General features: G+C 36.2%; 3 protein-coding genes across 7 annotated transcripts in view; 1 reads left to right on the top strand and 2 right to left on the bottom strand.

Moving 5' to 3' along the window:
* Positions 1 to 25,427, bottom strand: part of Dy (transmembrane protein dusky) — a 57,894-nt gene that overhangs the window by 14,924 nt on the left and 17,543 nt on the right. The gene's annotated exons all lie outside the window — the stretch shown is intronic.
* Dop1r2 (dopamine receptor 2) lies at positions 816 to 25,040 on the top strand. Of its 5 annotated transcripts, none has more exons than XR_011731053.1 (5): positions 816 to 1,278; positions 6,251 to 7,966; positions 18,070 to 18,154; positions 19,066 to 19,427; positions 22,136 to 22,275. XR_011731053.1 is itself a non-coding variant. In XM_071771937.1 (5 exons), exons 3-5 carry the CDS (start codon positions 6,753 to 6,755, stop codon positions 22,253 to 22,255), a joined length of 1,419 nt encoding a protein of 472 aa, XP_071628038.1. In that variant the 5' UTR covers positions 820 to 1,295; positions 3,108 to 3,397; positions 6,251 to 6,752; the 3' UTR covers positions 22,256 to 25,040. The 5 variants fall into 5 exon arrangements, 3 of the variants coding, with proteins under 3 accessions (XP_071628038.1, XP_071628035.1, XP_071628037.1); XR_011731052.1 differs by lacking the exon at positions 19,066 to 19,427 and adding an exon at positions 22,484 to 25,040 and having other exon boundaries at positions 818 to 1,278; positions 22,136 to 22,314; XM_071771937.1 differs by lacking the exon at positions 19,066 to 19,427 and adding an exon at positions 3,108 to 3,397 and having other exon boundaries at positions 820 to 1,295; positions 22,136 to 25,040.
* On the bottom strand, positions 14,157 to 18,063 carry LOC139809202 (uncharacterized). The gene has a single exon (XM_071771933.1). It carries the CDS (start codon positions 17,244 to 17,246, stop codon positions 15,354 to 15,356), a length of 1,893 nt encoding a protein of 630 aa, XP_071628034.1. The 5' UTR covers positions 17,247 to 18,063; the 3' UTR covers positions 14,157 to 15,353.

Raw genomic sequence — 25,427 nt, 5'->3', positions numbered from 1 at the left:
GCGAGAGAAGCAGCCGGCGGTTGCTGTATGTCTGGTTGTTGCAAACAAACTAAAAATGAAAAGAACGAGAGAGACTCGGCAGGTGCGGATTGTGCCACGCAGGCGAAAGATACCGTTCATCCTCCAGGAGGATGCTGTGCCGAAAATCGGAAATAACTTGAAAAGATGATTGCATCGTAAATCCCAAGTCAAAAGATTTAAATACTTTCTGCCTATATTTCTGTTCTGCGCGCAATCTAAAATATTTGGATAATAAAACTATTTAAATCTCTGTATATACCTCTATATATATTTCGAATCTGTATATTTTATAGTCGATTCGTTGTTACAAAATTGTCGCCGCAAATCCGCAAATCCACAAATCCATAAATCGTATATCAATTCTATTTAAATTATCAGGCAAAATACGAGGCAATCCTGTTGTTCGTACCACAGGTTTGATATATTGTAAATATTCTTTATACTCTTCAATCACGTGTCAATACAATCAGGCTTAATATAGATGCTAAAACTTGTGTTCGCAACACGTTGCAGATATATTCGTCTCGTATGCATCCTATCCTATTAGGCTTTATTATGATATTACCGTAGAAAATTCATGACACGACGCTAACGTTTATGTACATCATTAATGATGGACAAATGTAGAAAATGTGTGACACATAACACACATGTAATTAACTAAACGAATGAAAAAAATTAGTGTACGTGTTTAAATATGGGTATAAACGTAATGTCGAGGATGATACGAGGTTTGATGATACTTGTTGGCAAACGTGCCAACGACTTGTGTTACGTAGAATGTGTCAAAGGATACAGATTATAATTATACATGTGTGTGTGCATGACCTGTTAAAGATAATAAATTTGAAAGAATATAGCATCGAGAAATGATTAAAAAATAATTAAAAGCTAAAAGAACCGTGGTTCCGTGACGTCATGACGTAAAGAAAAATCTACGTCATGTCTATCCGTATATATCCGTGAATATCCGTGAATATCCGTGAATATCTGTGAATATCCGTGACGCACGTGCAAGAAACAGGGTGCTTGGAGCAAAAGTTGATAAGGGCGAAAGTGCGTGTATGTGTGCGCGGGGATGATGCGGCTAGGCTTGACGCGGCTCGATGCGGCGCGCAAGCGCGACGGGTGCAGAGCTTTCGAGCCACGCGATGGTAGCAGTTGGCCTTCTAAAACCGCGAAACACGTCCCGCGTTCTCTCGAGGAAGAGTACCGCGAGGCTCCAATCCAAGCCACGCTGTTTCTACCGTTTATCGTGTACGTGCGCGTTTAGAGTAAGAATCCGAAGACATCCCCGATCGTCCATTTTGACCCTTCCTCGGTCAAGCTCCTTGCGTTCGCTCTCATTTGACACTGACATATCCGACACACTTACCAAATGACGGCAAATCACCAACAACACTGTCGTCGCCCGTCCTGTGCCTCGAACCTCGAACCTCGAACGTCGCGACATCGTGCATCGTGCATCGCGCATCGTGCATCGTGCATCGTGCATCGTGCATCGTGCATCAATCGAATCGATCGAATGTTGGCGATCAGGAAAGAGTCTGACCTTGAAGGTCCACGTGCAAACGGGATATGTTATAGATTAGAGGACAATTAACGCGCGTTAACTGGCGCGATAATTTGCTAATGAAGAACGACCGCGGTATCCGCGTATTTTCCTCAGCGAAAGAATGTTGTATTACGGTCGGCTCGTAATACAAAAGTTGTACATAACGGTGCGTAGCGTCTCGCCCGCGGCATAATCTTTATTTAATACCTTCGTCGTTACCGCTATCGTCTTCCATCGTCTTCCGTCGTTTCAATAAAACTTTTCGCTTTTCTTCACACAATTTAACACATTAAACGAAGTAAACGACTCAAGTTACATTATAAACGTGAGACACTTGAGTCTATAATACCATTTATCGATTGTTTAATCGAAAAAGCCCCCCAAATAATTATATTAGCTTAAATTCTAAGACGTCCCTTTCGGGTTTTTCTGTTTTAAATCCTTACAATTCGAATCCTGATCCAAATTTTTAAACTACAATTAATATTTAGAGGTAAAACGAGTTGCTCTTTCCGAAAATCTAGTCAAAAGTCAAGATAAGGTATCTGAAAAAAGGTATAAAAGTTGAAAGTGGAAGTAAAAAGAGTGACTCCTGCCTTTTTACTGGAAAATATTCAATGATTTTGTCTACCTTTTTCAGTAGAATTTTTGTTATATAAATCACTTAAATAATAATTATATCAATTTATTCTACTCAAAAAGTTAGACGAAGTCGTCTATTAGCTGAATATTTGTCAGTAAAAAAGCAGGGGTCACACTTGGTTTTCTTATTTTCACTTTCAACCTTTATATCTTTTTTTTTCCAGATATCCCATCCTATCACCCCGACTGAATTTTTGGAAAGAGCAACTCTTTTTACCTCTAAATACCAATTGCGGTCTCGAAATTTGAATTAGGACCTAACTCGAGATTATAGAAGGATTTAAAATAGAAAAATGTGTAGGGACCTTTTCTAGTACTTAATTGGATAGTATATCTCGCCCACAAAGGTTCTATATGTTAGATCGATAAGTAGTTGGAAATTTCAGAAAACTTTTACTTTGTTCATTAAGTTAGATTTTACTCTAATTTCTTTAATTCGTCTTAAAAAAATCAAGCATTAATTGCTTTAGGCAAAACACAAGTACGGATATGTTAAACATTCGTTAAGTTACTATTCAAATCTTATCAGTGTCAATTATAAAGTGTTCTATCATTTTTTTTTTTTTTTTTTAATAAAATTTTTTAACTGTTCGCATAGAAGAATATTTTACATATATTTTCAAGATGATGCGTTTCATGAAAAAGATTAACGATCTTTATGACGATACACGATGAAACGCTCCGAGATACGTAGCAGATATACGGTGGATGAAGTTGATCGCGTCTCAAAATGTATACGTAGCAGGCACTTTAAACATTATCAATACACTAGCGACCATACCTAGCCATTGTCATTTTATTTTCAAAGCTTATCTATCCTTTTCTTTTTTAATACTCAAACTATTTTAATTTTACACGTCCAACACGTTTCATTACGTCGTCGCAACAGGAACGGCACCTTGTAACGTTTAGACGTGTTCGAGGAGTGAGACATTTTTATGAGACATATACGATACGATGACAATAGAGAAAAACGGTAAAAGAAATGTTCATTGATGTAAGATGAGACAAGATTATCGAGGATTGAAAGCTTATCGAAAGAATATTCGCTCGTCATTGTATAATTTTTAAATTAAATCATGTGTCTCTAACACTACCGTGTGAAAGCATAGAAAAACGAGAATCATATTGTGCCAGTATGCTGAAGAGTTGCTTCTCGTTCTGAAATGGCAGTATCAGGTAAATTCTTTAGAATCGTTTTTTTAGAATCCCTTTTCAAATTCAAATTCAATGGCGCAACAGTCCGAGTCGGGCTTGGGCCTCCCCCAAAGTACGTCCTTTTATCGTATCGTTAATTCTTTGTGCAAACACAAAATTATCGACAATTCAAGAAATTGAAATCTGAAAATATTCTATCTAACTTGACTTTTTAATATCCATAAAATTTAAAACAAATACGCGATAGATTATCCGATATGTCGATCCACTATTTGGATCAATATGCACGTTATCTTCGCTGCAGCGTTGTGCAAAATAAATTAGTGTAAATACAATTAGCCATCTTTTCCAATCAAGTAGGTATTTTTATTAAAAGATGTTTGAATTTCACAAGTGCAAAATGAATGAATGTCTGGAGAGTTACATATGATATAATAGACCATTGACACCCACGGATTTCCGGCTTGCACGATTATCGTTCGACCAATCTTGTGCAATTTTGCAATTGGCTGCGACGGAGTTGTGTAAACGCGAATGTGATATCAAGCCTTGTAAAACAGATTCCTCCTTCCTGCGACTCGTAAAAGTTGTTTTATGTTTAGATGTATATTATTTCAGTAGCGAGTAAAAGAGAGAGAGAGAGAGAGAAGTTTATAATTGAAAATCAATAATTATACATAATCTCCATTAATTTCTCCATTAATTTTCGATACCAAAAATTATATATAATAAAAAACATTTTATTTAATTATTTATACAAATACGAGATCACACACATTGATTGCAAATTAAATATTGAAACAATGGTATTCTCATTATTTCATATGCGAGTTTTGCAAAACAGTTGTAATATTATTCTCTCGATTTTTCCGTCCAATTTTTCGCTTCCTTGCTCTTGATATTCTTTCTTATTCTTCCGATCAGTTACGTAAGTTATCTCTACCTTCTCTTGATCCTCCTATCGCACGTCCTAAAGAAACAGGGAAAGAAATCACACGTAGATCTAGCTCAACCCTCTTCGAGAAACGTGATATAAGGATTTCTTTTTTGAGAGAAACATTTTTCATTGCTAACATCGCGCTATATGTTTATACTCTTGAATTTGTGTTTTTAAATCATTTACTATTTATAAATAAACAACAGATGTCAAGAGTGTCTAGCTCACTTTATTTTCAATAAAATATATTTTCCATTTATCAATGAAGTTTGAAACATCATTAAACTAGAAAAGATAAATCTTTATGAATTTATAAAAACAATTTAAAATTATTTTGCTCCTAAAATTTATTATTTGTGCAAAGAAGCAGATATTTTTGATTCGCCGTTCCAGAAAAATATATTCTTCATTAATGAGTTGGCCGTTCTGGAAAACTTTTTTATAGTACTATGTGCATATCGATCGCCATTGGTACTATTCATCCGTAATGACCAAGTTCAACGGCGGCTTTCTTCAACACGGGAGGGAGCTCTACGTGTAAGATCGAGTATACGTATATTACACTGCTAAAACGAGGGAGGCCACGAGGACGCGAGGGTGCGGGGTCAAAGATGATCGTGATAATCACTCAACGATGAATATCCATAAATAGCCATAGTCGGCGAGCGGTTTATAGACAGTTAACGCTGAAACAGAATGTCGAAGCTCTTTGAAACTGATTGTTCACGTAGGCCACGTAGGGCATATGAGCGAGCTTATTACAACATTCGCTCGCGAATTTCAGTTTGTTGTAATAATCAAAGTTAATAATATTATATATCACTTTCGATTCCGATATAATAAAAGTACTTTTTTACGATTTAACAGCATTTTATGAAAACTGATCCAATATTTACAATTTCTTTCGATAAGCTTTTATTTGTCTGCACAAATTTAATATTCAAAAAACAGAAGCAATATTAGAAAAAATTTCAAGACTCATATGCAAAATGTGATGACGCGTGTGTATGTGTGTGTGGGGGGACGGGGGACGGGGGCACGATAGCTTTATTACTCCAAAAAAGATAATATCTCAAAGAGTCAAGTTCTCAGACGTCATGTCTCTGGTACAAAATGGAGCCACCAATGTTAGTCAATAAAATAATCGAGGCAAGAAGGTTCACTTAAAATTAGATTACGTTAATACATGTTGGTCTTTACTTTGATCGCTTTATCATTATAATCTACAACAGCGATTGCTATAGGTTATAACGTGGAAGAAGTAAGATTACTTGATCTCTGTTTTCTCGGATTCTCTGTATTACGATATATGTATGTACATAAAACAGGATCTAAGCGCAAACCTAACTAAACTATACTATCGTTGGTTTAGCTTTACGATCAGAACTGCTTTGGTCAAACAGCTATAAATATTTGAACGAATAAAAGCCTAATTTGACTCATGTTCTCACTTTGAACGCCGAAACATGAATCTTTTTCATATCCTACCATGTCCTATTCAGCATTTGATTTCAAAGTTAGACAGTAAGAAAAAGTGTTTTTAAAATGAAATTCGCTGCTTTAATTTAGACATTCACAAAATATTAGTTTACTGTTTCTGCTTCAATCATAATGTTGATCTAATCGATAAAATTGTAAACGAAATATATCATCATTCTATAAATTAAAATGCAATAAATTGATTGCCGACGGTAAAATATTTGATCAAACGAGAACATCCAAGATTGATTTTCATTAAAAGACTCGTAATAATATTAGAGATTCTTATCAGAGTGCATAAGTAAAAAAAAGCATTTGTTAAATAGATGGCGTTAAATTAATTTAATCATAATATAATTCAAGTAAAATTGTCAAACTCGCGAAATTTTTGTTACGTTTTTCTCATTAGCACCTATTTTAAGGGACAGACACTTAACGAGCTTATTTGCTTGTTTCAGATATTTGAATGAAAGATAATCCTAGCCGAATGAAAATACTGCTGGAGAAGTAGAAGAAAGAAATCTAAACTTTTGACATTATCTCTCGATTATGCCTGTGTGATGCTTGTGTTCTCAACATGTTACTTTAGTATTGCGGCCGAAAAGGATACGTGGTGCCGAATACTCTTTCATCAGTTAGAGATTCACGATAAATATGTTGACAAAATAAAACTAACAATAAGCTTTATAAGATACACAGAATTAAATCTTAGCTAATGTAAAATACAGCAACCTCATTAAGCATTGTAATGATTCGAGGCATCTCAGCGAGACGAGATGAGAGGACGTGCGAAGACGAAGAGAGATCTCGCAAATGTTTACGCACGGCCGATACCCTGACGTTTGGTCGTCTGGTGAAAATTAAGAAGGTCAAAATCATCTTGGGCAATCGCACGTCAGGGTGAGATTACGGTCGAGAGACCGTAATACGTCGTAGTAATACGGCTGCGCACGGTAAAACATGAATGACAGCGAGATCTACTTATTGAACTGGGAAGAAGAGGCACACGCTTCATCAAACAACGATCTTGGCAGGAGCTTTTATAACGCGAGCTCGCCGCCGTTCAATCATACCTATGAGGATCTCTGGGGACTCGCTACCGATCGAATCGGTCTCGCGATCGTTCTATTGCTCTTCTCCGTAGCTACCGTTTTCGGCAACTCGTTAGTGATCCTCGCGGTATTTCGAGAGAGGCATCTGCACACAGCTACGAACTACTTCGTGACTTCATTGGCTTGCGCCGATTGCCTGGTAGGACTGGTAGTGATGCCAATTAGCGCGGTGTACGAGGTATTGGAGAACCGTTGGCTGTTTACGACGGACTGGTGCGACGTTTGGCGCTCGCTGGACGTTCTCTTCTCCACCGCGTCCATCCTGAATCTGTGCGTTATCAGCCTGGATCGCTACTGGGCGATTACCGATCCCTTCACGTATCCGACTCGAATGAGCAGGAAACGCGCGGCGATTCTAATTGCCATCGTATGGATTTGTTCGAGTGCGATCTCCTTTCCTGCGATAGCGTGGTGGCGTGCCGTTCGTACTGAGCAAGTGCCGGAAAACAAGTGTCCCTTCACGGAGAATCTCGGTTACCTGATATTCTCGTCGACAATCAGTTTTTACCTGCCGCTGTTCGTGATGGTATTCACGTATTACAGAATCTATCGCGCCGCCGTGATACAGACGAGGAGTCTCAAACTCGGCACGAAGCAGGTGATGATGGCCTCGGGCGAGCTCGAGCTCACGCTCAGGATACACCGAGGCGGTATATCATCCACCAACACCGACGCCAGGCATCTTTTTCGTACCGCCTCGAGCACCCCTGAGGATCTCCAAGATCTCGAGGAACCGTTAACGGTTCCTCTTCACAACAATGGTCTCACCAGAGTGCCCTCCGTGAGGATCAACAACAGACAACACATAGGCAAAAATTTCTCTCTCTCGCGTAAGCTCGCCAAGTTCGCCAAGGAGAAAAAGGCGGCAAAGACCCTTGGTATCGTTATGGGGGTATTCATTATTTGCTGGCTGCCGTTCTTCGTTGTGAATCTATGGTCGGGATTCTGCACGAGGTGCATATGGCAGGAAGAAATCGTATCTGCGGCCGTCACTTGGCTCGGCTGGATTAACAGCGGAATGAATCCCGTGATATACGCTTGCTGGAGCAGAGATTTTCGTAGGTGAGTCTTGTGCATTTTTGTGCATCTTTGTGCATCATCCTTAATCGGTTTGCCAAAATCAAAATCGTCGAATCAAAATTATCCCATTAATCCATTCCGCAAGCAATCCAAATGCTCTACATTTTGTCTTTTATATATTATATGTACAACAACATACGGTACCACAATAATCCATGCGATTCAATCAAATCTTTTTTTTTAATTATTATTATTATATCAAGTATATGTTGTACGTGACGTGGCAACTTGCGGTGTTGGCGTTTTGCACACGCTGAAAACGTGTTCTGCTACAAATGAGTAAATTCGTATCTACGACGCTGTCGGCCGTGCGGTACATTCATCTCTTTAATAACGTATGCCGCTAATACGATAGATACATACATCAATGGGTTTACCCATTATCTTGGTCTGTTCCGTTCTGAACATGTAGCAAATACATATAATACGACAATAGTATTACCAGAACTAGAGTATTAACGTGCTTACATGTCACTATCACGCACCGATTTATGAGCGCGGGATGTAGTTTACAATCAATCATCACGCGCTGACATATTACCCGACATCACCCGATTGTCACCGTTATCCTAATGCGAATATCGGTTCCATTCCCTACGAGTCATCCTACCAACCAACTACAGAGAGTACGTTATCGAGCGAACCACCAACGATAAGGATAATTTTCGAGGAGAGAAAGAAAACCCGAAAAAGAATACTCGTGAGATTGCAGATCGATTTTAAGTCAACTACGCGGAGATATCTCCATTTAAAACGTATATATGTATATATATATATATATAGTCCGGGTATATATACTCGGTAGGGCGTATATACGGTAGGGATTTTCCACGAAGACAGGAAAAGAGAATTTGGCTAGCGGGATTGTGGGTGGATTAGGCGAAGACCCTTTAGCAAATTACTTTTATTCGTCCGCGCGAAATGAGCCTGAAGTTTCAGGAACGGTCTGGTCTGGTATTTTCTTCTCTCGCCTCTACGAGCGCTACCCCAAAGGTACTCGTGAAAAGCATTCATCATCTTAAATATCTTCTCGACTTAATAGCAGCTACGGCAATTGAGAATTTTCTTTACAGTTTTCTTTACTTTACGCCAAGTCTCCTGATATAAAAACAGCTCTATATATATTTATTTATTATAGAACAAAAAATAATAATAATAGTACCGAAATATATAATTAAACTTATTCAACTTGCATTCCTTGTAGCAGCAATATTAACATATAAATATTTATAAAATATTAATATGATATAATAAATTAAGAGAAAAAAAGCATGATAAGTTAATGAACTATAAAGGGAGAAAAAGAAACCATCATTGCAACGCGCGTGCACACATTATCAATAGAATTAAATCATATGTATTATTGTATAATATTCGATAACGTAAATATATATATATATCTATACATTCATTGTAGTTTTGGAATAAGAAATTTCGGGAACAAGAAGCTACGCTTGTACAGTGTTTTCGCAAACAGGGAGCAATAGATTAGCGCACTAATCTGTCTCACCATGTGGACATGTTCGCATGTTAAATCGCAAATCGCATGCGAAGCAAATTACGCTACTCGATGGGGGCGATGTAACGCTGACGTTGAATAGATCCGATACGGTTTGGCTGACGCCAAACGACGTTGTGTACAGCAATCCCACGTGTAACTATCACGCTTCACGGATATTTACTCCATGCATACAGGTAAATGTAAAATCAATAGACCGCGTGCTTTCTTTATGGTATACAAGGCTCTGAGGGCCTATCTTCTAGGTCGTAAAATGGATATAGTTCGATCGTTCCAAACAAGCGGATATTAATAAAAGGAATAATTGTGACTTTATACGCGAAAAAAAGTTGACGATTCTAAAGGACACTGACAATGAGCTCAACAATAGCGCTACAAGAATAGCGAAGACAACGACTCAATGCCGCTCATTGATAGAAAAGTAGCTGTTTTATCTGAACGAAAGAATCTGAGGCAACCCGGATCGCATTGATCCATGTCCCACCTGTGTGTGTTTCCTGAAACACCTCCGCGCTCATCGAGTTAATTTATAATAAAGCCTTTTAGAAGACAGAATCTATATAATCCTTTTTCCAATATCTTTAATATATAATACAATGTAAAATTACAGATATAGGCAACATCAAAATCGTAGCGAATCTATGTTGAACGGTAAACTAGTTGTGATGATTAGCGATTGATTGCGCTTGAATAACGAATCAAACTCCCGCCAAACAATTTAATAACGTCATATTAACATTTCGATGTTGGCTATATAAACACACAATTCTGATGGCAAGCTTCATGGCTTAACGTTCGATAAAAGTCTGCGAATCGATCAAATTTTTAACTTGTGTGTAATTTACCGCGAGTCATTGTTTATCTTGCGGAAGACAATACGTGCGCGAGAGTTTCTCATTAAATTAACGAAGACCTTTTGAGTATGATGTAATTAAAAGTTTCTACAAGTATACAGAGAATGCGAACGTAAGTACACGTTCCGTTCCGCTTCAGCTGGAATAGATGTGGATTCTTCCGAGATTTTTCATGGAGAAAGAAATTATAAAAAAATAAGAAAAGATTTTACTGAAACTTTAAGTGCACAGAGAACAACGAAAAAATTAAATCGTGTACAAAATTCGTGAACAAAATTCGTGAAACAAAATTTAAATTACACAAGAATTTTAAATTATACAAAAATGATCGTATCCATGTCCTCTAAAAAGATAAAAACTTTGAAGCATAAAACGTATGAATTGGTCGCACTCAAACAAAAGCGGCATTACTGCGAAACCGGAAGAGTAATCTGCCTCCCCGAGTTCGTAAAATCTCAAATTTCACATTTTCAAACTTTTACTTCGCATTGTATATCGCGTGGATTATTTCATCTCTCTGTCAACGCTACTTTGTCTCTCTACGTTTCTATAAGCTGACATTAAAAAAAAAGCCCACAGTGTGCGTTCCAACAAATAATCCGTGCGATAAACCATGACAACAACGCGCAAAGACATAGTTGTTGCAATATCATTTAATATGACATATGTATATACGTATTATTGTAATAAATTCACATTTCGCATTACGTTATACGCGTTATCAAAATCCTTGAATCAAAGAAATGAATAGCAATACCGAGATGAAAAAAAGTTTTTAGTAAAACTGTTGACATGTTGAAAATGATGCATTGATATGAAAAAAGATATAAATCAAGGTTTTTATCTGGGTTTCAAGGAAGGAAAAAAGAAAAGAAGATATAGCAGACAATTTCTAATATTTCTATTCGCCAGTGGACTGATTGTGAGCGAAACCAGGTCACCAATCTTATAAAGACATTCCGAATTCAGGAACGGCCAATTTTTTCCGTTATTGTTTCTCAAATAATCAACATCATCCACATGTTTCCTTCTTCGAATAACATCTATTTCCCGTTTTCTATTCGGCATCTGATACAACCAATATAAATTTGTATGCAATAGTCGCTAAGAACACACATTTATATTAGCATCTATGCAATCTGTGTGTGCAATAGCGACAATATAAGAAATAAAATAGCACAATTTTTAGTTGACAATGAAAACGCAAGCATTATATTACGAGCTGCAAAACAGAACATGAATCCAACATCCAACCCATAAAGAGGGTGAAAAATGAACACGTTTCATAGCAAAGTTCTTTGTATAATAGTATAGAGGAGATACACAGTTTAGTTTATCACTGTTTGTATAGTTTGGATACCACATCTCATATTATACGCTACCAACTCGCTCTTTATAAAGTCAATAAATCAATAATATCTACTCCATCGAAACTGTATATATACATGTAATCGAGGATTAAACTACACAATTTATTCAGTTTTCTAAATAAATAAGTTGTGTGAGAGAGAATTCATATCGTTATATGAGTTAAAACCGAAAGTATGCCAAGGTCTTGTTAAGTAATTGACTTTTCCTTAACGAGTCCTTTTGTGATCGACGATGCGGAATATCCATGTTGCGAAAAAAAAAAGATAAAAATGAAAGCGAGATTCATATAAATGGCGCAGTGCATAGTCGCCAAGATCTGAATTCAACATCGTCGAGACGTCGCGTCGCCTCGCATCCGGCGCCAAAACGTCTGTATATATCTGGCCGTTACTTGTTACTAAAAACGAAGAGAGTCGCCTAACTAAAAGTAATAAACAGGAAAGGGAAGGAACGAAGACGGAGGGTAGAAGAAGGTAAGATCGTACCAGATCAGGCTTAGTAAGCTGTAGCTTGGTAGCCGTAAATCTGCAGAGCTCACCCCCTATGGTTCTTGGGCTCCCTACTTCTCTTTCTTAACTCCGTTGGCGTTATCTCAGTTTCTGCTCCTCTATGAACTTTAGTCCGGTTTGGACTTGGATTACACGTTTTCGTAATGCGTAGAATCCTAGCTAAAAGAACAAAATCGACTTGGCCATCTCCGCCGGATACCAGATTGCATATATTTACCAGATTGCGTATATTCCGATACATTCGTGCTGTTTTTCTTTCATTCTCTTCTGTCTATTGGTTCTCTACCGTCGAAATTCTTTCGAATCGTGCGCGAAATAAATTTCATCAGCTCCATTAATCCTTAAACTTTCAGAGATAGCTGTGAAAGACTTTTCAGTCTTCTTGCTCATGTCAGTACTTTCTTTAGTAACTGCTACGTTTTTCATCGATAAATTAAATGTCTAAAAGTATTTGAATTTATTACTTATAACTATCAAAAATACGAATTTGTAAAACACATCAATGCGTTAAATTCCAGACTGCTATATTTTAGCATCTAACTAATTAATGTCATTCTATCACAGAATGATTTTGTGAAATTGCTATAAAATATCCCGGTAAAAAAATTTTTATATAAAAACATAAATATATATAATTATATAATATTTAATAAAATATTATATAAAATATGTCCATATATGCTTTTTTTCTCTTGTATGATCTCTGTTCGTATGTATGTACAAGAAAAAATATTAAGAAAAAGAATTAGAAAATAATTAAAAGGATAATTTTTGCATTGTTTTTTTATTGTTTATCCTTTTAATTATTTTCTAATTCTTTTTTTTATTATTTCTCTTGTATACATACGGACAAAGATTATACAAGAGAAGAAAACATAGTATGGACATATTTTATATAATATTTTATATAATATTATATGATTATATATATTTATACGTTTTTATATGAAAAATTTTTTACCAGGATATTTTTTACGAGATAGTCTTGAAGATTTGTTAGTAAGTTTACGCTGATATTCATTATGCGATGCCGTGACAAAGTCATCGATTTTCGGTGTAGTATGTCGCGCGCTTCAGTCCGATTGCATTCCGGCAGAAATGCATTCGGCGCACGTTTCACTGTCATTAAAACGTAAACTCAACGCCAATAACTGATTACACGAGCATTCGCGCCAATCGGGTGAACGGGGCCTTTCGTCCGCAGTTTGGTTCGTTTTGTCGTCGATATTGACCCAATGACCGGAAATCATACTTGGATTCGCTCTGATTAACGATGTCATCTTACACACACACACACACACACACATTCTCTCTCTCTCTCTCTCTCTCTCTCTCTCTCTCTCTCTCTCTCTCTCTCTCTCTCTCTCTCTCTCTCTCTCTCTCTCTCTCTCTCTCTCTCTCTCTCTCTCTCTCTCTGACTTTTTCGCTCACACAAAAGTCTATATATACGAATAACGTCGAATAACGTCGCGCCAAAATCCGATCGCATGATCGATGGAGTAACAGTCCTATGATACAAAAAAAAAGTAAAATTAACTTGTTACCCTTCTTTCCTACTGCTTTTCCGTGTTAATCAAAAGAGTTATTTTCTGTGCTATAATGCACTAACATATGGAAATGATAGAAACTGTCATCACACACAGACTCTAATACTTTTTTCTGGTTTTTATTTTATTCATTCAACTATAGAAATTATACATTTTATTGCATACTTATACTGGAGATTTACATCCAATATCTTATTGTAATATTGTTAAAACTATGACATTCGAAAGAAAGAGTGAGAAAGTGTCATTGAAATTGAAATCTTACATAAGCAACGCATATTTTCAAATAGTTTTCAGCGTATGATTAATTTTTAATCAATGTCAGTGTTGTACCTAATATTTTCATTTTAAAAAAACCTATTCTTTAAAAGCAAATACCGTTGAAATATCCAATAACGATCAATCGCACGCAGGATTGAGTAAGCATCACGATATCACATTTAATCAAATACGAAATCCGACACGGAATAGTAAAGTAAAAAACCGATGTTTTCAAATTTTTCATGAAACATAAATAACTACACTACAACAAGGTGTACCTAGAAAATACCTTAATATCGATCCTGGGTGTTGATCAATTGTCAAAGTATATACAGTAAGAAACTTATATTAAAAATAACAATCTCTTTCGAAACTATCGTTGTTACAAATTTCTAAAATAATCATATATAATACTTGATTTAAATATCACAAGTGTTTTACGTCACAAAATTTAACTTAATGTTTATCTCGGAAATCTCGAAAAAACATCTTGCAAAATGTACGTGCTATAATATATTTTGTATGCATTTCTTTATAAATTATATTCCAAAACAGAGTTCTCCAAGATTTTGTCATTCAATCAATTATATTTATCGCTAAAGGCTTTTGACTCAAGTTTATAATATCATAGATAATAAACAAAGACGGAAGAAAGCAAATAAAAAATAGCATTATATTATATTGTAAATCTAAACGTTTTGTATGTTCGTCGCTTTTCTCATCGACATCTGTGTTACGCAAAATTAGAAATTTGGAGTTATTTAAAAAGACAACTTAAAAAAATTTTTAACTAAAAAGAATATCAAAGCCGTTGACGACACGTTCGCGTTCGCTTCGATTGTGCTGTAATTGTTTGCTGTAATTGTTTTCAACTTTATTCGATAGATACGAAAATCTTTTGCACCAACCTAATACATCACAGTCAATAATGTTGTTAGGTAAATTTTAAAATCGACTTCTCACCTCTTAAAGTTTTACCTCCTTCGGCAAGCTAAACAGAGAGAGGTTTAATGAAATTAGCCGGGAACTTTTCTAATTAACTCGCTGCGGGGCTATTTTATCTGGGAGACGTGGTTAAATATTCCGCGGAATCTCGATAGACTTATTATGAACGGTTAATAAGCCAAGGTAGTTATCGTATAACCGAGAAAAATGTTCAAAATATGTGACAAAGATGTCCTTAAAAAGTATAAAACATTAGCAATATCGACTTATAATGTTCAATTAAAATAAAATATAATGAGATATCGGTCCAAAATAACCATATATACACAGATAATGTTTATATAAAAGCGTTTAAAAGTAAATTTATAGAAACAATTTAGATGGATAAAAAATAACTTCTATAATTAGCAGACAGCATCCACCAAGACATCCCATGATCAAGAGGAAAAAAGCTGGCGCGATATCATCGATGTCAATCTTGGAATCGTCATCCTCATTTTCTACGATGTAATGACTTCGGTTTAACATTGCCATGCTTGACCAAAATTCAACGAGACCAGCTTGAACGAGGATTTGAATCTTGAAATTAAATTCTGCCAAATATGGAAAATCTTGTCGAGTGACGAAGGCCAACGGATAACTACCCACAGTCTCTTTTATAATATGTGCGCGTCCTATTTTAGAAGGATTATTTGTCAAATTCAACATCACGAGAAGAGCCAAACTAGTATTTCTTCCTTCGACAAGAGCCAAGAGTTGATTACTATAATCACGTCTCTCCAAAATAATAAGTTTCTCACGAATCATTCGGTCAACGTTATCTTCCATGTCAGCTTTATCAGGCGTTTGTAACAAATCCGCGAATCGCTGAGTCCCGCCTATCTTTAGTCCTGAGTTAGCTAATTCCTCCATAGATTCCATCTGCATGTCCGATGTTCTAATCAAATAATCAGCCAACGATCCTAGATAAAGTTGCGTGAGAAAAAATCCGAATAAAGTCCAAGATATGAATTGAATTCTGCTGGAAATCATTGTAGGTTGACGAAACGCTGGCACACCGAAAATCAACGCCACAATATCCAAAAATGTAATGTCACGAATAACAAATAGTTTTACGAGTCCACCAGCGATCAGAGTGCAAATTATAGCGTACCAAATATTCGCGCCAAACGGAGATATCAAGCCACGTAGAGAAACGTTCGTTTCAATCGGTATTATCCATGAAACGTGCACCATACCATAACAAGTCGTGTATGTCACTTTTCGGCTAAAATCCCACAAAAGGCCACCAAACACTAAATCGTGGGTCGCATTGTAAAGTCTCAGATATATTTCGGTTTTAATCGTAGTCTTCTCCATCGTTTCAATAGTCTCCCTGTTGAGCTTAATTTTCATGCTACGTGCAATTTCTTCCACCATTGAGCCTTCGACTCCACCGAAACTCAAATGGTTGGTGTCGTTGATGAAAAACGTGAATGGAAAATTATTGAACATCGCCGCGTTCACGGTACTAGCGTCGAGTAACGATGTCGTTTTATTTGTGAAGCGCTGCCATCGAATTGCAGCAGCTTGCTGTTCACATCTGCCTGAAAATGCTGGTTCGGCAAGTGTGTACGATTCGTTGATCCGGACCGGAAGGCTACTGGCGAGCAGAACCGAATCTCCGACCGACGCCAATATCTCGAGCTTAAAAATCGATCCCAGGGACATTTGTTGTACGAGCGTCCCAGCTTCTATCAAAAAGCTTTCTTCATCGGTGAACAGATTTGTTAGCACTATTATAAAATTGCAATCGTGCTCACAGTCATTGACAAAAGAGGAATCGTTCGCTTCGAGAGCGATTCCGCTCTCTGACAGAATAACAACGTTTGTCAAAGCGTCGTATGTTTCCATTACATTTGTCAGACTGACGTTTAATGTATAAATAGCGCTTGTAATACGTAATTCGTTCATCAATGTTTCTATGACAACGGAAATGTCTCGCAGCATATCCGGTAGTAAGAGTGATATTCGATCCGGATATTCGAAATATTCCTCGATAAATGTCGCCGTACAAGGTATTAAGTACTTTGACGCTTCGTCACGCTGATTTTGGCGTTCCATAAAATTTTTCATGATAACAGATCGATCGGTCGTACGTCGTGATGGTAGCCCAGTAGCAAAAGAAATGGTTATCAGCACGATAAAAAAGACGCGACGTGAATAAAAGTCTTGTGACCGATGAAAGTCAAACGAGTTCAGTTTAATATTATACATATTGTTTGCCTGAACACTTGCGCGTTGCGCGTTTACGCGTTATGCGTTAGCCGTTACGCGTACCGCATCAATAACCGCTTCGAAATGCAGCGAGGCAACGATGTCGAGCAGTACACTACGCTATTCGGATACTCGACTCGCGAAAACGTAATAACACATTCTACATGGATCACAAAATGTAAATATCACGTAACGTCACGTTCGTGCACTCACCAGAAAGATAATCTATTTATCATCCATTTAGCGACGCGCGGACTACTTATCCGGACTGCTATCGATACTTGGGTTTACATACGTATGCGCGTACACCCATAACGCAAAAGAAACATATTTATATCTTTACGGTTTTTAGAAATAATTAAATTCGCAGTGGCAAAACCGCGTCTCTGCCCAAAATTAAATACTAAAAAACTCATTAATAGATTGAAAAAGATTTTAAATTCTATTACACTGCTACATCGAAACAAGGCAATGCGCACGCGAGCATTGATCGCATGTTACATTTTCATCGCCATAGCCCTTATGCAAATATTCGTACACACGATACTGTTTACTTGAAAAAAAAAAAATGTAGCAGTCATGCAATCGTTAAAAGCCACACTTGGCAAAGCGTCACGATCGTCACGATATTGTATTAACGCTAAACGCTCTTGTCTACGTCGCATAGCGCAAATCTGATTAAGGTATATTACGTTGCATGGTGGTCCATATAAGGAAAGCACAGAAATTCATACAGATAAATACTTCCATCATGTGATGATAATCTCATCACACCGTTCGCAATTTGGTTAACGTTGCAAGCCGTATCATTTTTTCGTTTCAGAGCTTTCGTCAGAATTCTATGCTACTGTTGCCCCAGACGAATGAAACGGCGGTATCAACCAGCATTTAGATGTAAACCAAGTCAGGTGAGTTACATTTATCGCTTTTTTATAAATATTATTCATCGTGCAAAAAAACATTAGAAATTAGAATGTTGAATAGCATACATGGCCCCAAATATAATTTTTAATTTAGATTTATTTCGATTTGCCTAATAATAGAACAATCTTGCCTAAATTCATTTAGTGCCCCTCGTGAATTACCCTTGCATAAGCAATCAAATTATAATGACATTTTTTACTTACGAATAAAAACAATACCGAATAAACGAATAAAAAAAAGATTTATGCTGAAAAGATCGGGATAGATACAATTGACTCTCAAATAAAAAATACAATGTAAATAAATGTCTCATAGTTTATATCAAGAAATATCTTTACATGAGAAAACTCTACACCTTTAATAAAAATTCCTACTGGGACGATTAAATATTAAACTATAATTACACAAATATGCACATTAAATATCGTTACTGAAGTTTTGCTACTGTAATTAATGGTATGTGTTGTTCGAACTACTTTGTCAAGAAGAGAGATAGAGATTCGGAAAAGAGAAATAAACAATTTCCGAGTTAATGGTATTAATGGTATTAATGGTATTATAATATATATAATAGGCATTATAAATTATAACATAGAGCTGTTAAATAGCACTTGCAATTTCACAGTGAAACGTGCGGTGAATGTTATATAAAGATATATATTATATAATTTTTCATTTTTAAAACGTTTCGGATACATTGTCTATATTATGCTGACGTGATAATATATATAGGTAACAGAAATGTATGTCTTCCACTCGAATCGAATAAGCGTCAATAGGTATGCTGATAGGAGCGACGCGTCACATGTCACAAATCTTAACGATTCGGACGACAGGGTACTATTAACGCTAATTATTAGATACGGGAACGTATCCAGTATATTCCTTTTTTCAGAAATTCGCATCCGGACGGTACTACTCCGCGTATTCCCTCCATCATGTACGGGGAAGTCGAGAAAATTCCGGCGAGCAAACCTACATTTAACAACGGAATATCATCGCGAGCTGGTCGTCGATCGTTGATCGTGAAATTCCTCGATACCTTTTCTTTATTTCTGTTTATATCGCTTTTCCTTCGTCCTTAATGCAATATAGATAAAGCAGTGTGTGTGTATGTGTGTGTATGCACATATATATAGTTTAGCGATTGATTTCCAAGTAATCACGATCCTCTGTCCGTTTTCCAAGACCCTTATGTATCAAAGATCAACGAACATCAACGAATATCAACGTATTCCCATAGAATATAAACTCTCGGTATGTTTTTACTTTTACTGGTAAATGTGACACTTGATCTTAAATACGCACTTACACATGGCACTGTTCACTATCTAAGAATGCACTTTCTTGCTATAGATACTTTCCTCGTTATTCATTTTTGGCAGTTTTCTTGAAAAGTGATGTCTTATAGTTCTTATACTTTTATTAATTGCGATTTACAGACTATTTCTTCCGAGTAATAAGATATACCAAATAAGATATACACAATATATGAGCAGTTATAATAACAAAACGAATACGTTTGATATCTTATAGTTTTATTTAATATCGATATGTTGTTATTACGAATATGAAAAAAAATCGAAACTTTTATTTAAAAAAAAAACTGCAAACGTGAATAAGCGCAGTTTGATGCAACTTTTAACTAGCGAAAAGATATAATTCGAATAACAAATCGTAACTTTAATGGAATACAAAAAATGCGCGCCTATTTATTCTTCTTCCGATAGGGTTCCCTACGATATAAACCGATGGTTTCAAAAATTATTTCACCTATTCCGTTACACAAAATCTCGTGAATATTTTCGTGCAAATCTCGTATATTTATATTACGAACGACGTGCCACTAAAGGTACGCCTATGATCAGAGACTATGAAGCGCGCTGCTTGAAAGACGTAAAAGTTTGATGACATAAAGAACGTAAGTGACTATATATGCAGATATTAGAAACGATAACGGTGCTCATAATCCTGTGACGCGCTTTTCGTTCAAACCACTTGATCGAGTGCAAAGATATTGCTCAATTTTCACAGATATTGCTCACGTGGAGTGCGAACTCCGTGCGTGTGAGATTTTAGACATTTTTGTGAAATATTTTTTATTGCCAAATGTTTATTATTTATATAACTTATTAAATACATGACAATTATAAACTGTACTCGCGTACTCCAGTACTCCAAAATACTCCAGTACTCGTACATATATAATTACGCAAAATTCGGGAATATCAGGAATATGCCAAAAGACAAGATATTACATCGTGGGTACGAAGCAAAATTGATGTAGCTAGGTATGTCCGCGTTTGAAAAATCTAAAATAAACGTGCGACCTCGTGCTATCTCCAATAACCTACATAGATACTTTTAGTTTCGCGGTCGCGTTACCAGAAGGAGAGTCGTGGACACGGGATATATCGGATAAAAGTAGAAGAAGACAAAAATAAGGAGCATTATTTGACCTTGGGGAATTCAATACCCGATAGAACAAACGAGAAAACTCTGATCCGGTCACTATCCCATGAGATGTAGGATGAGACAGAGGAAGAGACGAAAGACAAAACGAGCGCGCGAAACTTTACTTTTTCGGTGAATTATCGCGTAAACCGTAAATTATAATACGTAATACTTACCGACATCTATAAATTTGTCTTTCAAATCAATAATAAATAATATACAAAAATCTCTTTAACAGAGATATTGTGCAATGTAATTACATTGGCGAAAATATCGATATTATCGAGCAGTTACGTTATTAACGTATCTTTTGTTTAAAGACGAGAAAAAAGACGAGAGAAGGCAGGAAAATATTATGTAAACAGGAATCTGGACGTATAAGATCCATCCATTTTGCCCACTTTATTCACTTTGTCGGTAAACTATATAAATTTGAAACTCGACTCATCCGCATTTGCGATGGCATTTTTTTCACGGCTGGCCGAATATCGAATGATTTGCTTTACGGCCAAGAGCTATCGAAAAACCGTTTAACCACCTAGACCCTCTCCCTATTCAGCCTGGGGTTGTCTCTTCGACCGCACTATTCGCACGATTCGGCGCAAAGCCATGTGTGCACGGGGTATGAGCGTGAAGTGTAAAGCTTGTCGCTGATCCGTGGCGACCTTTAAAGGGAAGCAACGAGCGCGGAGACCGGAGAGATTGGTTGCGTTTGAGGCGAAGCCGATGGATCGATTGTCCCTAGGACGACGACAGGAGAGGAACTGGGTGTCCCGTTGCGTCGCGTCGCGTCGCGTCGGATAAAGGTGCTCGGTTTCCGCGGAAAAAATACGCGGAATTTTTTCAAGAAAATACCTACGCTATGCTACCAGCTACCAGCTACCAGCTAACGCGATTATACGATTTGGAATTACTTGCGATAAAAAAGGAGAGCAGAGAAAAAGCAGAATAAAACAGTGAGACTTGTGCCTTGTACGTCTCGCGTCATCGCGTCGGCGGCGGCGTCGGTGAGATACGTCGAGTGTCGACTGTCGAGTCATCTCAATCGGAGGACAAATTAAATTTTTATACAAATTTAAGTATAGTCTATACCACATTTATGTATCGATTGCCATAATGATAATCCACCGCTTTTCATTTCTCACTACGTGTAAGCACTAAGCACTCGCCAATGTAGCGCGGACACGTTAATTCTCAGAATAAAAGATGAAAAATGTGTACTAACGATAAAAAAAGCACGAACAATCGGAACAGCCGGACGCAAAATTCTATCTGTGTAAATTCGTTGCTCTGCTAGTTATCGAAAATCTATTTCTGTCCCAATCGCGAAGGATACATATATACATACATGATTGTTTCTGGAAAAGAATGAAGGAGAACACAGCAAGTTTACACGCTATAAAACGTGTAAAACCTGTTTGGTACTACTTCGACACTTGTTGCGGTGACGCATTCTTACAACGAATGGCAAAAATAACGCAAAAGCATTAATCGTAATTATTTTGTTTCAGTATATCTCCGGAATGGCAACGGGAGGGCAAGCAAGTAACGTGAGTTACAGCAGCGTCAGTCAGAGCAGCGACGGCGGCATATGCGCGACCGGAAGTGGTCTCCCCAGTAGCGGTATGTGACGGCACACGACGGCCCGAACAGGGCCACGACGAGAACGAGCGATTCGATTCCGCGATGCGTGAGTAGAAACAGTAGAAGAGATTCGATGATTCGAACACGTGCAGACTTTTACAAAAGCTAAAAGCTAAAAGCTAAATGCTAAAAGAATCGTTCCGTGCGACTTGAACTCATCGCGCCTGAAAAATATCAACAGAAATCTTCAATAAAATGCTCCAATGTGCTTCAAGATTACGATTTGTCACCATGGCACGAGACGCTACTGCGGCCGAAAGAAAAAACATTGCGAGCGACTTGACGCAAGAACGACTTGACGAATGAATATAGATCGCGAAATATCTACGAAGCGTGTACTTAACATGAATTCATATCGCCACGATTAAAATAAGTTATTAGATTTTCGCTCGCGTAATCACATTAACGAGCAAGTAAGTTAAAATGCCGTGTGTGTGTGTGTGTGTGTGTGTGTGTGTATTCAGTCACCACGCGAGCTCTTGAAGAAAAGCTCATAAAAACCAACGTGGGATAAAATCCGGCTACGATTACGACTTGGTCAGCTCTGGGCGTAATGCGCCGCAAGAGACTGAACTTGTAAATGTTCTATTCATGTTTCTGCAAAAAGATCTTGCAGGAAAAATGTCCTTTTACACGTGGAATTTTTAAAACACACTCTCTCGCAGTCTCTCATCTAAAAATTGGCTACATCGGATATGGATCAATATTATTATGGATTAAAATTTTGTCAAACTGAATTAACGGTAGAATTATAATGTAATCAGTCGATATAAAATAAAAATAACAATCGTTAATACAGGATTCTTTATCTAATTATATCTAATGCCGAAGATAGACCCAAAGCTGATTGTGTGAATTGGATATTCGTGACAGATAGCACGACCATTTGACGAAACTTGATCGATGGAAAAGAAACACAAAAGCGCGCGCACATACTGACATACTCATACACAATTGGAAGTAGAAGACACAAATATTATAAATAAGAAACTTCTCGAGGAAAAAGATGAATGTATTCTACAAGCAATATACAATATATATTTCATCGTATCTTCTTTGTAAACGTACATACACAGGTAATTTTGCGAAAAGAAACCAGTCGTGTATATTGAATAACGTTAAAGATAGAAAAAGAGTCGGAGGAAAAAACCATTTTTGAATTTATTGCAGTTTATTAAAACTCTAGATGAAAGGACTTCCACACCGGATTTTAGAAAAACAACTTGATTTTATAATATTATATTTTTACTGCGTGTATTCTTTTTATGATAATGTTATACTCTTTATTTGAATCATTACAGTGTATCTATTTCTTAAATTGCTCTGTTTTATTATACGTCAATTAACGCATCACACAATTCTCTTTCCAATAATGGCAATAATTAATACAAATATTGAAAAAGAGAACTGCAATAAAAAGAAAATATCCTTTGATCAGCTTAAGTATTCATAAATTACCAACTTTGCAAGATTTCTTAAAAGGCCTCTCTGGAAACCAAAAATAATTAGCACGTAATTTGTTAAGCATAAACATGACTGTCCTTGCCTTTGTGAGACAACTTATTTTTAAAAAGTGCACTGTAATGTTTTTGTAAAAAAATCTCCCCCAAAAAATACATTGTATACATGTTTTTTGCTATTGAAAACACGTAATTTAGCTTTTGTCTATGTAATAGTGACTACGGGACCAAAAGATTTTATAATCTCTAACTCTTTTTCTATCATTAATATTTTTCAAGATACATGACTTCGTTTTCTATGAAATGTCCTGCCAGATATAAAATATCTCGGTAAGGATCACTCGAAGTGGTGCTCATATTCATATGAACCCTTGGTGATTATTAACGTGTTACAAGACTAATCAATACTGTTTTTAACGTCTTATCGAGAAACGTTACGTTATAGTCAATCAATTCTAATACAGTCACAAAAAAGTAAACAATCGATAGATCTTGAACAAATATATATAATAAGTGATATATCGATACCGCTTCGCGTGGAAATCTATTTTACTATTCTCATCGGAAAGAGATAAAAACAAAAATATGAATTATCTTCCTCATTATTAGCTTGTAATATAAGCATTCCAATGACTGGCAATAGATGACATATATGTACATGTTACGCGTGGAGTTGACGATAATATTTTAGTCTTCGAATTATATATCGTACCTAATAGTATTTTATTTGATTCTACCATATATGCATGCAACATTAATCGAAAATGCATATTTATGTTAAATTCGACAAAATAGCGAATACTCTAATTCTCCTTCTTCGTGCTTCCAATGTTTTTCTACTTGACATCATCTACGCTATTTCTAAGAAATTTTATTTTATTTTAAGCTCCTTTCACAATTAAATTATATGTTTATAAAAAAAAATGATCATTTATCAGTAGATTAACAATTAAATTTTAGTGGTGCACGTCGTGTATGTAAAAAGTCTAAAATAATAAACAATAGTCAATATACAAAAAGTAATATAAAAAAAATTACAGTCATACGATCGCTCTTTCAGGCCTTTCAGGGAAAGCACTAGAAAAATAATCTTTTTTTTTTCTTTAACTCTGTAAATATCATCCAATATCATAAAATATTGTCAAATAGAAAGAATCTTACTTTTTAATAAATATAGTCTTGTATGTATGTACAGGAGTACAGAGTCTATATATTTAGAATCTCTCAAGACTGCACGTCAGTACCTTCACAAACTATGTATCTGTAACGTACTGTCCTTTATAATAAAATAATAATAAAAATATAATTCCTACTATCGTACATTTTATTTTTTTCCCATGTACCGTTCCTTCTGCCCTAAACAGAAATTGATTATTAAAAAGATATAAAAAATAACATCTCCTTTTTTACTTGAAATGTTAATGATCGTTTGTACAATTTTACTCAATTCCAAATACTGAATGAGTGAGTGAGTGAGTGAGAGAAAGAGAGAAAGACAATAATTTGACTGTATATTGAGAGAACACGGATGACTATACTATATAATTATAATATATAATATAATAAGGCCTGAAAAACTGGAAATATAAATAGTCTCTAAAAATTCAATTATTAAGATCAAAAATTTCTCTGGACGAATTAATAGTTGAATATATCTATAATTATTTAAAGACTGCAGACATTAAATTTATTGCATATT

The sequence above is a fragment of the Temnothorax longispinosus genome, chromosome 2 (assembly GCF_030848805.1).
Source record: "Temnothorax longispinosus isolate EJ_2023e chromosome 2, Tlon_JGU_v1, whole genome shotgun sequence".
Lineage (NCBI taxonomy): Eukaryota > Metazoa > Arthropoda > Insecta > Hymenoptera > Formicidae > Temnothorax > Temnothorax longispinosus.
The sequence above is the reverse complement of the archived record's forward strand: the minus strand, read 5'-3'. Positions and strand labels throughout refer to the sequence as shown.

Bases quoted from the DNA above. Each gene is read 5' to 3' on its own strand.
- Dop1r2 (XM_071771934.1), top strand. From the start codon at position 6,753: ATGAATGACAGCGAGATCTACTTATTGAACTGGGAAGAAGAGGCACAC. The intron at 7,967-18,069 runs GTGAGTCTTGTG...TTTTCGTTTCAG, and splicing joins TGGAGCAGAGATTTTCGTAG to AGCTTTCGTCAGAATTCTAT. The intron at 18,155-22,135 runs GTGAGTTACATT...ATTTTGTTTCAG, and splicing joins TTAGATGTAAACCAAGTCAG to TATATCTCCGGAATGGCAAC.
- LOC139809202 (XM_071771933.1), bottom strand. From the start codon at position 17,246: ATGTATAATATTAAACTGAACTCGTTTGACTTTCATCGGTCACAAGAC.